A 12,922-nucleotide genomic window follows, 5' to 3' on the forward strand; every position below is an offset into this window, starting at 1 on the left:
GCCTTCGTCATCCTAGGGCCAGACAGCAGGGAAGTAAGGACCAGGTAGGGAAGTAAGGCTCACCCCTGGAGTTTAGAACCCTCCAAAATTATTCAAATTAGTGCATCTTAAGCTGCTCACCCAGCCCTGCCTTGTGTTTCCCTTGGAAACCCCAACAAAGGCTCTGGCCTGATGCATCCCCTCTCCCCGCTGTCTTCCTCCTCTTAAGCACCCTGGTGTCTTTCCCATCTAGCCCTGTGTGGTATGCCCTGCCTCCTGTCTCTACAACCTGAGACTAATAAACTTTCGTGTTTCTGAGCCTCCCCCGTGTCTCCTATAGCCATACCTGACTCCCCATAAAAGAGTACAAAACACCTGGTAAAAAGCATGTGGTTCAAGTTTAGTACAACCCAGAACTGCAGGTGAACAGCGAGGCAAAATCGTCTTTAGGAGGTTTTGTGCCACTTACAATTATGCACGAGAACAGCTCATTGGAAATACTGTCCAAAATTCACTAAGACTAAATTTGAAGGCTCGCTTTAATCTGGACCAGGACTTTATGTCGGCCTTAATGTCTCCTTAGGTCCATGGAAGATAGCCCTTCTCCGTGCCCTGTCTTACCTGCATTGTTCCCCAGGCCTGCAGTAACAAATTCCCACAAACTTGGCGACTTGAAATAAGAGAAGTTGACTGGGCGCAGTGGCTCATGCCTGTAATGCCAGGACTTTGTGAGGCTGAGACGGGCGGATCATGAGGTCAAGAGATCGAGACCATCCTGGCCAACACGGTGAAACCCTGTCTCTACTAAAACAAAACAAAACAAAAATTAGCTGGGCGTGGTGGCGAACGCCTGTAGTTCCAGCTACTTGGGAGGTTGAGGCAGGAGAATCGCTTGAACCTGGGAGGTGGAGGTTGCAGTGAGCGGAAGTTGTCCCACTGCACTCCAGCCTGGCAACGGAGCGAGACTCTGTCTCATAAAAACAAAAACAAGCAAACAAAACCAAGAGAAGTTTGTTCTCTCACAGTTCTGGAGGCCAGATGTCTGCAACCAAGGTGTCAGTGGGGCCACAGCCTCTCAGAAGGTTCTGGGGCAGAATCTTTCCTTGCTGCTTTCAGCTTCTGATGGCTCCTGGTGTTCCTTGGTTTGCGGCAGCATCACACTGGTCTCTGCCTCTGTCTTCACATGGCCTTCTCTCCAGCATCTCTGTGTGCCATTCCGTGTCTCTTGCAAGGACACTGTCACTGGATCTAGGGCCCACCCTGATCTAGTACGATGTCAATCTTTACCTGCATTATATTTGCAAAAACCCTATTTCCAAATAAGGTCACATTATTTGCATGTTAATATTTGGCAGGTACCAATGCACTAAACTACCCAAAATGTATTAGAAGGGGTTTTCCATTTCCCCTGTGGGCTACAGAATTGCTAATACGTAAACAGACTGACAAAGACCTTTATCATTCTCCTGCAGAAAGGAAAAAGGAGTGCAGAGGATATGTACCAGAACGCGGTCTTCTCTGTATAGTAATTCAACCTGTCTCTAGGATAAGGTTTGGTTAATGTAGCCATGAGGGGGAGCCCTCATTTAGCACAGCCTTCTGTTTATAACAAGGGATGCTAGAGCCAATTCTAATCTGGAAATGCAAAGAGTTTCTTTTAAATAGAAACCTAGATGTAAAAAACTAATTTAATAGCATCCAAGAATTTGATGCTTCTTTAACATTTTTACTACTGATTTTGCACTCATTTATAAATAAACACAAATGATTCCTAAAGAAGAATCCTCAACTTTTTGTTACCAGGTTCCTTTGGTATTTACCCAGATGTACTCTCTCAGGTATCAGAGTTCTAGCTGAAAAACTGAAAGTTCCCTCCTTTCTGGGTTTGTTATTGCCATATCAAACACTGCTCTGATGACTTAAAAAATTTTTTTTGGTCCTTATGCTGTTTGATTGTGTCTATGACAGTTCTGAGTAGAGAATGGATTAGTGACACATGGCAAAAACATATGGAATAATATGGGAATTATATAAAATGGCATAACTCAGGAAACATCTATACATTTCTATATTGAAGCTTACCAGTAAGGATCAAAGTTATTATAAAAGCCAGGCATGGTGGCTCATGCCTGTATCCCAGCACTTTGGGGGGCCGAGGTGGGTGGATCACCTGGGGTTGGGAGTTTGAGACCAGCCTGACCAACATGGAGAAACCCCGTCTCTACTAAAAATACAAAAATAGCTAGGTGTGGTGGCACATGCCTGTAATCCCAGCTACTCGGAGGGGCTGAGGCAGGAGAATCGCTTGAACCCGGGAGGTGGAGAATGCAGTGAGTTGAGATTGTGACATTGCACTCCAGCCTGGGCAACAAGAGTGAAACTGCGTCTCCAAAAAAAAAAAAAAAAAAAAAAGAAAAGAAAAGAAAAAGAAAAATCCCTTTCATTAAAAGAAGGTATTTTATTATTTTATTTGACAATATTCTATTACGTTGCAAGTTATGACTCTTAAAAGTGATTTTTAATTATGGGGTTTTCTTATATTTGTATGTTAAGATATTGTATTTTACATGACTGAAAATACGCATGAGGTTTACATATTCTGAAAAGAACCAACTTCTGACTTGATTTAATTAGCATTAAACAGAATTTACATATGGATATTTTAAAAATGAACAGCTGGCTGGGCATGGTGGCTCATACCTGTAATCCCAGCACTTTGGGAGGTTGACGTGGGTAGATAACCAGGTCAGGAGATTGAGACAATTCTGGCTAACAGTGAAACCCCGTCTCTACTAAAAATACAAAAAAGTAGCCAGGTGTGGTGGCCTGTGCCTGTAGTCCCAGCTACTAGGGAGGCTGAGGCAGGAGAATCACTAGACTCCAGGAGGTGGAGGTTGCAGTGAGCTGAGATCACAACACTGCCCTCCAGCCTGGGTGACAGAGTGAAACTCTATCGCAAAAAAAAAAAAAAAAAAAAGAAAGAAAAAAAAGAGAACAGCTTTGGGACCATAAATGATCCAGATAATATAAAATTAAGGAAAAAAACCACACAGCTGGAAAGGGAAATTAAAGCAATTAGAGACAAGCAAAAATAACTGCATCTCATAATTTTTCCATCACCTGGACTCCAAAGATGGTGATGAAATTCTGCCATCCTTCCTGGAAAGTTCCAGCCTATTTTTGCATGGACAGCAGTGGCATGCCAATTGGGCATCTTTGAGATTTTGAACAGAGTTTTTTTTTCTATTTCCAGATGACGGTCACTAGTAGAGTATCCTCGGTTTTCCAAGAGGAGCTAAAAATTGTGGATAATTGATAATAATGGAGTTTGTGAGCAAGTTAGATTGCTTACTTACCATATGGAAAACTTGGTTCTAATGTATCTCTGTGGTGCTACCGTTTTGCATACATTCCTGATTTTCTGCTCATTGGGTTTAGGTTCATGGTTCTCAAAACTTAGTGTGTATTAGAATAACACAAGGCTTTTATTGAAACAGAGCTTTTAATTCAATAGGTCTGGGATGGAACCTGAGAATTTCTATTTCATTTTTAAAAGTTTTAGATAAATATTTTTAAATAATTATTTTTTTCTCTCTTTCTTTCTTTTTTTTTTTTTTAAATTAAGACAAGTTTTTGACATGTTGCCCAGGCTGATCTCCCAACTCCTGGGCTCAAGCAATCTTCCCACTTTGGCCCCTGGAAGTGCTGGGATTTAACAGGTGTGAGTCACTGGGCCCGGCCAAAATTTGTATTTCTAACAACTTCCTGGGTGATGTTGATGAATTTGGTCTCAGGACTACTTTTGGAAATCTACTAGTCTAGGTGAATTTCAAGAAAGTTATGTGATTCCGGCATAAGAAGATCAGCAACAAATTGAAATAGTGATTTTTTACATAGACATGTCCCTTTTCCCCCAGTTTTCCAAAACTGGACTTGAGGGTTTTCAAACGTTGGCAATGGTGAATTAAGGACACAGACAAGGTCCCAGCCATCGTGGCATAGCTGATCCACAGATGACTGCAGGTGCATGAGAAAATCCAGCTGAGACCAGAACTGCCTAGCTGATCTCAGTGGATCCATCCCAAATTGCTGACCCCAAGAATGATAAGCTAAATAATGATTACTTGTAGGCCATTATGTTCATAAAGTAACTACAACTAACTGATAGACTAGGGAACATTTATTGAGTGCTAATTTCATGTCCTGTTGTCTTAGTCAGCTCAGGTTATAGTAACTAAGTAGCATAGATTGGGTGGCTTAAACATATACATTTATTTCTCATAGTTTGGAAACTGGAAGGTCCGAGATCAAGGTGCTGGTAAAGTCATGCCTAGCAATGGCCCATTTTCTGGTTCACAGACAGCAGTTTTCTTGTTGTTTCCTTACATGGTGGAGAGATGAAGCAAGCTCTCGAACAGGGACACTCTTACTACTCCCCTTTTATAGAAAAGAAAACAGCTATTTTTTTTTGCCTTCCTTTAAAGCTACAATTTAACTCTGACTATTGAACTTGCTCTCTAAAACCCCAATGCCCTGTTGCCTCTGTCTAAATTTGCTTTTTGGTGAATCCTGAGAAGCTTGCACGATTTTAAGGATTATTAAGGTAAGGATTGCTACTTTTGCCCCATAGCCTCTTTAAAGTTAATACTAAAGCTAGAGTTCCCAAGCTTTTTTCCACTGAGAAGCTACATTTGGCGGGTAAATTTGCTACTCCTACCACCTTCCTTTCCTGCTTCCCGCTGCCATTTTAATTGGAGTGAAGTTTTCCTGTTACTCTGTTTAGAACTCTCTATTTGAATTGCCAGCAGGTCAAGGGGGAACTGGCTGGCAGTGGGCAGAACACTGTTTCATCTAATTAAAAAACTATGTAATACTAATTTATTTTAACAAGATTTTGTTTTAAAAAAATGAAAACATATTTATAGCCATCCAAATCAAATACAATTGTAGCTTAAGCTTACTAGTTTAGATAATGTGGTTATACTTGAGTTATTCGCACCACCTACAAACAGTGTTCCAAACTAAGAAGTGTCAAAAATAAAATTAGATCAAGTTAGAAAAATTTAAGTTTATTATCATACAGCAAGACAAAGTACAGCTCGATATCAGGGGGACTTCAGCCCAGGCAGTAAGAAAGCTCAGAGGCATGTATTATAGGATGGCTCATAAAGTGAAAATGAGGAAGTTCTTCACCCTTTTCCATGACTGGTTTTTACAATGGGGTTTCCAGGTGATAGGGGATTTGTTAAATGTGATTTACCTTATACCATTTTAGAAAAATGATTTAAGTTTTGCTTGTGATTATCAGAGACATTTACAAGAAACAACCTAAGTTTCAGCTACCTTCAGGAAATAAGCTCAGTTAAGTTTTGCTTGTGTGGCCTAGCTAATTTTTTTCAGGTAGGAGGATTTTCAAGCCTGGTATTCATCTTATTTTATGTTAACAAAAATTTAATTCCTTCAAGGCGGTTTCTTAAAAAGCCTGAAATTCCTGCGGAAGTGATCACAGCAAGGCCTCATTAGCATATATTATTTATGCGACACTTTGGCTGTTAACATCCTTATGTGCTAACCTACCCTGTGTTAGCCTGACAGACTCCATCTTACTGAGAGCCAGACAGACTCCATCTTAACCTCTGTCTCACCCCTCCTGCCATTTCTCCCTTGAGTGCATACCTGGGTGATACTACTGTGCTGGATCATGCTGTGCCTGGAACTATAGAGGCATGGAACCATTGTAGCCACATCCTGCTTGGCAAGCCCACTTGCTGTTGCGAATACCCCCTTAATTGATTGTATGGCACGTACCGAATACCCCTCTTGGTAACCGGCCTCCTTATCTAACTTGCTTGTTCTGCTTCTGTAAATTCTGCTTCACCTAGGCTCCCCCTCCCCTATCTTAAACAAGGTATAAAAAGAAATCAAGCCCCTTCTTCGGGGCTGAGAGAATTTTGAGCATTAGCTGTCTCTTGGTCGCTGGCAATAAAGGACTCACAATTGGAACTCAGAGTGTGGTGCTTTCCTTCCAACTTGCTCGGATATAACAGTAATGCATCTTTTTGTCCTCCTAAAATAATACCTTATTTCTTGGCAGGTGAGGAATTTAGTTTACATTATTAACCGAGCTTAGTTTCCCAGTGACTCAGATCCAAACAATTCAGGTTCTAACTTTGTATTTTTAAGGCTTCAGCAGTTTGAACAAAATTCTAATGGAAAGCTGTTTTCCCAGATATTCAAATCGGCCAGAACCCCTACTTACCGGCTTTATAAATCCATAGGTATGGTTATTGGTTAAATAGTGAGTAAGTTATATTTACATACTGTTTGTTCTGTCCCTTTTAGGAGGACTCACTTTTCTTCCCAAAAGATAAGAAAGCATAGCATCCAACAATTAGATAACACCTCCTAGATGTCCAGCGATCTTCTCATTCTTTACACTTAATCTTCCTGAATTCTTACAGTATAGGCACAATTATCACACCCTTTTATAAAATGAGGAAACTGAGGCACAGAGAGGTTACAAAATGTTCTCAAGTTTACATAATTGGTTATTCTTGTACCCAGGTTCAAACTTGGGCAATGTCGCTCCAGAGGTTGTATTTTCAATTTCAACAGCGTTCTGCCTCTAACATCTTATCTGGGCACGTTTGGTGAGTATTACAGGGGTGTCCAATCTTTGGGCCACATTGGAAGAAGAGTTGTCTTGGGCCACACATAGAATAACTTACACTAATGATGGCTGATGAGCTTTAAAAAAAATCACAGAAAAATCTAATGCTTTCAGAAACCTGGTGCATTTGTGTTGGGCGGCATTCAAAGGCGTCCTGGGCCACATGCGGCCTGTGGGCTGAGGGTTGGAAAATCTTGGTTAAAACTTACTCTATGTGCAACCCCTACTTGCCTGAAATATTGGCTGTTAGAAAAGAGTGGATACGGGCTGGACGTGGTGGCTCATGCCATAATCCCAGCGCTTTAAGAGGCCGAGGCGGGTGGATCACGAGGTCAGGAGTTTGAGACCAGTCTGACCAACATGGCGAAACCCTGTCTCTACTAAAAAAAATAAAAATGCAAAAATTAGCCTGGCGTGGTGGCGCATGCCTGTAATCCCAGCTACTCGGGAGGCTGAAGCAGGAGAATCGCTTGAACCTGAGAGGCGGAGGTTGCAGTGAGCTGAGATTGCGCCATTACACTCCAGCCTGGGTGACAAAGCGAGATCCCGTCTTAGGAAAAAAAAAAAAAAAAAAAAAAAAGTGGATATTGTAAGCTACTGAAATAAGTGTAAGATTTCCTTAAGCAACATATGTCTTGTATTTCAATTTGGTTTTCTTTTTTCCCATTTCTTTTTTTGTTGGGAGAAGTCTCAGCGACTTCACCTTCAGTCCTTTCTGCCCGCTTTCTCTCACCGTGACTGTAGGGGCTTCACTCACCGCAGTCGTCCTCATCAGCCCGATTCCCACAGTCGTCCACACCGTTACAGTGCAGCAGCTGAGGCAAGCACTTCGTGGCGTTCCCACAGGGGAAGTAGCCAAGGGAGCACTTGACATCCTGTCCACCCCCATGGGAAACTGAGGAAAAGGGGAGAAGACACAAAGTTTGAAGGCGGTTAATACAAAGGCATGGCAAAGAGCAGTTTCTCGCTGACATTCTAGAATCATTTGTCTTTCTCATCCCGGTTTATACAACCCTGATGCCAATTATTTTCCGGGAACCTTCACCTCTTAGGGTGTTCTTTTCCATGATTCCAGAAGATGCCAAAATTGTCCTCTTTGCCTTTGTTCATGCTCTTTCTCCCAGAATGTCTTCCCCATTCACCTCTTTTGTGAAATATCTGCCCATATTTTACGGCTCAATACAATCGCCTTCTTCTACAAACAGTTTTCAGCCAATATTTTGAAAAACAGAAATTTGTTGTAATCTTACTATGGGCTCAGAATCAAGGCTGGTCTGGTACTGAAACGATTTCATTGTCTGGGGAAATATCTGTAGTGCATTGTCTCAAGCCCAGGTGATTAAGGACACGGATACACACGTGGAGTGGGTTAAGGAGAGGAAAGTTTAGTAGACAAAAAAAAGAAGAAAGAGAGAGAGAAAGCTTCTTCATGCTGAGAAAGCAGGTCGCCCAAAAGAGGGTTTTTGGGTTTTGGGGTAGAACACCATTGATTTTGTACAGTCTTGAGGAGGCGGCCATTGATTTACACAGAGCCCAGGAGATTGGTTTGACCAGGTGTGCCACTTACATAGCCTGCAGGAAAAGACCAAAAAGAATGGCCTTCCCACCCTAATCCTTTATTATGCAAATTGGCTTCTACCTGGCTGTTGCCATGGCACCTGCACTGTGGCTTTACCTGGCTGGTGCATGACACCCACATATGTAGTGACAAGGAAAAAGGAGTGGGAATCGTCATACTGAATTTGTCTGGCTTCCAGGTACAGCTGCTGGCATTTACATATGAAAGCTTCTAGCTTGCTTATCTGTGCTTGCAGCTTGACTTTTCAGGCTTTCTGTTAGAAAAGAAGTGGTTTGGGGCTGCGTTTTATTAAAGGAAAATTCCACTGAGAACTCTCTTGCCCTTTCTTTTTCTTTTTCTTTTCTTTTTTTGAGATGGGGTTTTGCTCTTGTTGCCCAGGCTGGAGTACAATGGCACAATCTTGGCTCGCTGCAATCTCCACCTCCTGGGTTCAAGTGATTTTTCTGCCTCAGCCTCCCAAGTAGCTGGGATTACAGGCATGCACCACCATGCTTGGCTAATTTTGTATTATTAGTAGAGACAGGGTTTCACCATGTTGACTAGGCTGGTCTTGAACTCCTGACCTCAGGTGATCTGCCCACCTTGGTATCTCAAAATTCTGGGACGACAGGTGTGAGCCATAGTGCCCCACCTCTTTTGCCCTTTCTAACTGCCTAAAATAATTTCTTAAGAACTCCTGTATTAGGATTAGAGGAAGAAGAAGACAAAGAGGATAACAGGAAAGCAGGTGCTTGTGATCATTTCTATATTCGATAGTTGCCATGTGCAAGATTTTATACACGCAGCATTGAATGAAACAGAGCTCCTGCTCTAGGGGAGATTACCATCTCCCAGGGAGGATACTTTGAACAAGTTGATAAATAATTACAATTTATGGAGAGGTCCAAAAAGAAAGAAAACAGATGATATCATGGAAAATAACTGTGTGCTGGGGCTTTGTACATGGGGTAGTTAGCCGGAGGCCTCTGTAAAATGGTGCCATTTCATCTGAGACCTGGAGGAAGAAAAGGAAATCACCCATGAGAGCAGCAGAGGTAGAAGTGGGAAGGTGATGGTGGTGGTTGAAGTGGTGAGGAAGAGGCTTCAAGCTGAGGATCAGGGAACTCTGGGAAGGTTGTGGTGTTGGAGCCCAGCGAGCGGGGATGAGTGACATGAGCTGAGGTTGATGAGGTAGAGAAGTATCTTTGGGCAAAGGGAAGAAGTTTAGGTTTTATTTAAAATGCAAAGGGGAATCAATGAAGGATTTGAAGCCAAGGGGTCACTTAGGAAAGAGGTATGTTTTGTTCACATAATTCTGGCTACTGGGGTGGGGTGCTGTTGGGTAGGAGACTTGAGGGGTGGGTAGGAGGGAAAGCTGGGCTGCTGATTAGGAAACTTTGCAGTGCTCCAGGTGATAAACAAATGAGGCTTCGTCTTGAATGTTGTCAGCGGAGAGGAGAGAAGTGAACATATTGGACGTGTAATTTAGGGGTAGATTGGACAGAATCTTCTGAACTGGCTTGACCAGCTGGAAGCACAGCAGCCCTACTACTGAGACTCTGGGGGAACAGTAGGGTGCAAGAAGACAGGTAGCTCATTAGCCTTCATTTCCATCCTTCCCCAAGAGCCTCACCACATGAGTTTTCTAACTCAGCTCCTCACTGGGCCACGCACCACCACTCAGCCTTTTTAAAACCCCATCTTCTTCTTCTTCTTTTTTAAAAAAATTAATTTAAATTAAATGAAATTACACTTTTTTATTGTACTTTAGGTTCCGGGGTACATTTGCAGATCATGGGGGATTGTTGCATAGGTACATACATGGCTACGTGGTTTGCTGCCTCCATCCCCCTGTAACCTATATCTGGCATTTCTCTCCGTGTTATCCCTCCTCAACCTCCCTACCTCCTGCTGCCTCTCCCCTATTCCCCCCCAACAGACCCCAATGAGTGACGCTCCCCTCCCTGTGTCCATGTGTTCTCATTGTTCAACACCTGCCTATGAGTGAGAACATGCAGTTAAAACCCCATCTTTAATCCAGAAGTCCCATTCTGGGTTTTCATACCTTCTCCGACTTCTGGAACTCCTTCTCCATCACTACCATTCCCCCTCACCACCATCGCTTCCTCCTGAAATTTGGGCTCCAGCCTTGTTGGAATTCCTGACTCAGATTTTATTGGCTTACATCTAGGTGAGACTCTACTCCTATTAAAATTCTGTTAATAATTTTTTTTTACTTCTTTTTTTGAAGAAAAATTAGTCATTATTTGCAATCATGTTTCTAGGAAGGAATGTGTTTAAGTGTCCAAGCTAATTTAAAAATTAAAGTTTTGAAATATTATCTGATTTGCTATACATATACCCCTACAAATAAATATTTAATAGAATGAAGAGAGCTATAAGAACTTCAAAACTACCAATACTTCAAAAAGCAGTCCACTTAACCTCTTTGCCCCAGACCCACCCATTTACACTAACCAGCAGTTAATTAAATTTCATCACATATTGGTTGTCCAATTGTTTCAAATGCTTTAATCTTATCCCCCTACAAAAAAGAACACTCATTGTAAACAAAGCCCATGTCATTATTTGTTTGTATCTCTCATTAGGGATGCTGAAAATTACTTGTTGAATAGTAAAATTAGAGAAGATGAACTTAAAGAGTAAAAATTGTTCCATAAACAATTGAAAGGTATGAATATTTGAAAACATTTTACATAACCATCCTATTCTGACTTTGAAGGGTGATGATGTCATTTTAAGAAGCAGACTTTATTTTTTATAGCTATTTTAGGTTCACAGCGAAATAGAGTGAAAGGTACGGAGAGTGCCCATATATTCCCTGCCTCATGCACAGCCTCCTCCACCATCAACACGCCCCCTAGTCCAGAGCGGAGCATTTGTTGGAATTGATGAACCTGCATTGACACATAATTGTCACCCAAAGTCTGTAGGTTTCATGGGGCTTCACTCTTGATGTTGTACATTCTACGTGTTTGGACAAACACATAATGACATGTATCCACCATTATAGTATCAAACGGAGTGGTTTCACTGCCCAAAAAATCCTCTGGACTCTGTCCATTTATCCCTCCCTCCCCACTAACTCCTGGTAACCACTGAACATTTTACTGTCTCCATTTTCCAGAATGTTGCCTGTTTCCAGAAAGTTATATCTGTTCCATTCTGTTCCAGAATGATTTACTGTTCTTTTTACAGAATGTTATGTCATTGGAATCATGCAGTATATAGCCTTTTCAAACTGGCTTCTCACACTTAGTAATATATTTGTCCATTCACTTACTGAAAGACATCTTGGTTGCTTCTGAGTTTTGGCAGTGATGAATAAGCTGCTATAAACATTGGTGTGCAGGTTTTTGTGCTGGCCACATATTAACTATAATGCTTATGAAGATATAAGGACAGAACAGTTTGAATAATTAAAGCTTACTATGTAAAATGTATTTGGGAGTCATTGATCAAAGCATGAAAAAAGTAAAAGTGACGACTTTATGAAGTACAGAGGGACTTCTTAATAACAGGGCAATTCACATTCTCATAGAGAAGCAATCCAGGTATGACAGGCTTTGACTGCATGTAGTCATTTCAGAGCACATAATTTAATGAAGGACATAGTCAAATCTACATAATAATGACCTGTGCTATAAATAGTGTTCTCAACTGTGAAATTATTCAAAAGTAATCAATCTTTTTTCAACCAATTGTTTAAAACGAAGTCAAAAGAAGAGATTCCCATGCCAAAGGCCATTATTGGCAGAAGATCACATATTTCAGCACTCTCAAGTGTACATATAAATAAATTGATCTGTGTTGAGACCGACTTTTTATATCTTTATTAATTTATTAAGATATTTAAACATCACTTTTAAACATCACTTTTTAAAAAATTTTTTTTATTTTTATTTTATTTTATTTTTTTTTGAGACAGAGTTTCACCCTGTTATCCAGTCTGGAGTGCAGTGGCGCAATTTCTGTTCACTGCAACCTCCGCCTCCTGGGTTCAGGTGATTCTCCTGCCTCAGTCTCCCGAGTAGCTGGGATTACAGGGGCACACCACCATGCCTGGCTAATTTGTTGTATCTTTAGTAGAGACAATGTTTTACCACGTTGGCCAGGCTGGTTCTTAACTCCTGACCTCGTGATCTGCCCAACTCAGCCTCCCAAAGTTTGCCAGGTGTGAGCCACTGTGCCTGGCAAACACTTAGATTTTAAGAAAAATTCTTTGATGAATTGTCAGCCTCCAGCCGCAGATACTTTGAAGATGTTTTAACAGGACATACCTGCTTGTGTTTTCATGCAGCTCTCTTGAATCTTCTTCTCCACGTAACTTCTTTTCTGAATATTATGCTTTTTGTCCTGTCTTTAAAATTTATGTTTAGTGGTAGATATAGCTCTTCAATTATTGTATCATGAAATTAGTCCTACATTTTCATAACATTATGATTCAACAGCTATATCAGGAATCTTAAATATTTTAAAGCGATATTTTAAAAGTAACTTTTGGGCCAGATGTGGTGGCAAAATAGAGTAATCTCTGTAATTACAGGGATCACGCCTGTAATCCCAGAACTTTGGGAGGTCAAGGTAGGTGGATATTTGAGGTCAGGAGTTCAAGACCAGCCTGGCCAACATGGTGAAACTTCATCTCTACTAAAAACACAAAAAATTAGCTGGGTGTTGTGGCAGGTGCCTGT

General features: G+C 41.3%; 1 protein-coding gene across 1 annotated transcript in view; it reads right to left on the minus strand.

Annotated features, from left to right (window-relative positions):
* Positions 1 to 12,922, minus strand: part of RXFP1 (relaxin family peptide receptor 1) — a 138,005-nt gene that overhangs the window by 86,684 nt on the left and 38,399 nt on the right. Inside the window, 1 exon segment of the mRNA XM_039479185.2 lies at positions 7,407 to 7,544. Within this exon segment, the coding sequence (XP_039335119.1) occupies positions 7,407 to 7,544 (138 nt within the window).

This window comes from Saimiri boliviensis, chromosome 3, assembly GCF_048565385.1.
Source record: "Saimiri boliviensis isolate mSaiBol1 chromosome 3, mSaiBol1.pri, whole genome shotgun sequence".
NCBI classification, from domain to species: domain Eukaryota; kingdom Metazoa; phylum Chordata; class Mammalia; order Primates; family Cebidae; genus Saimiri; species Saimiri boliviensis.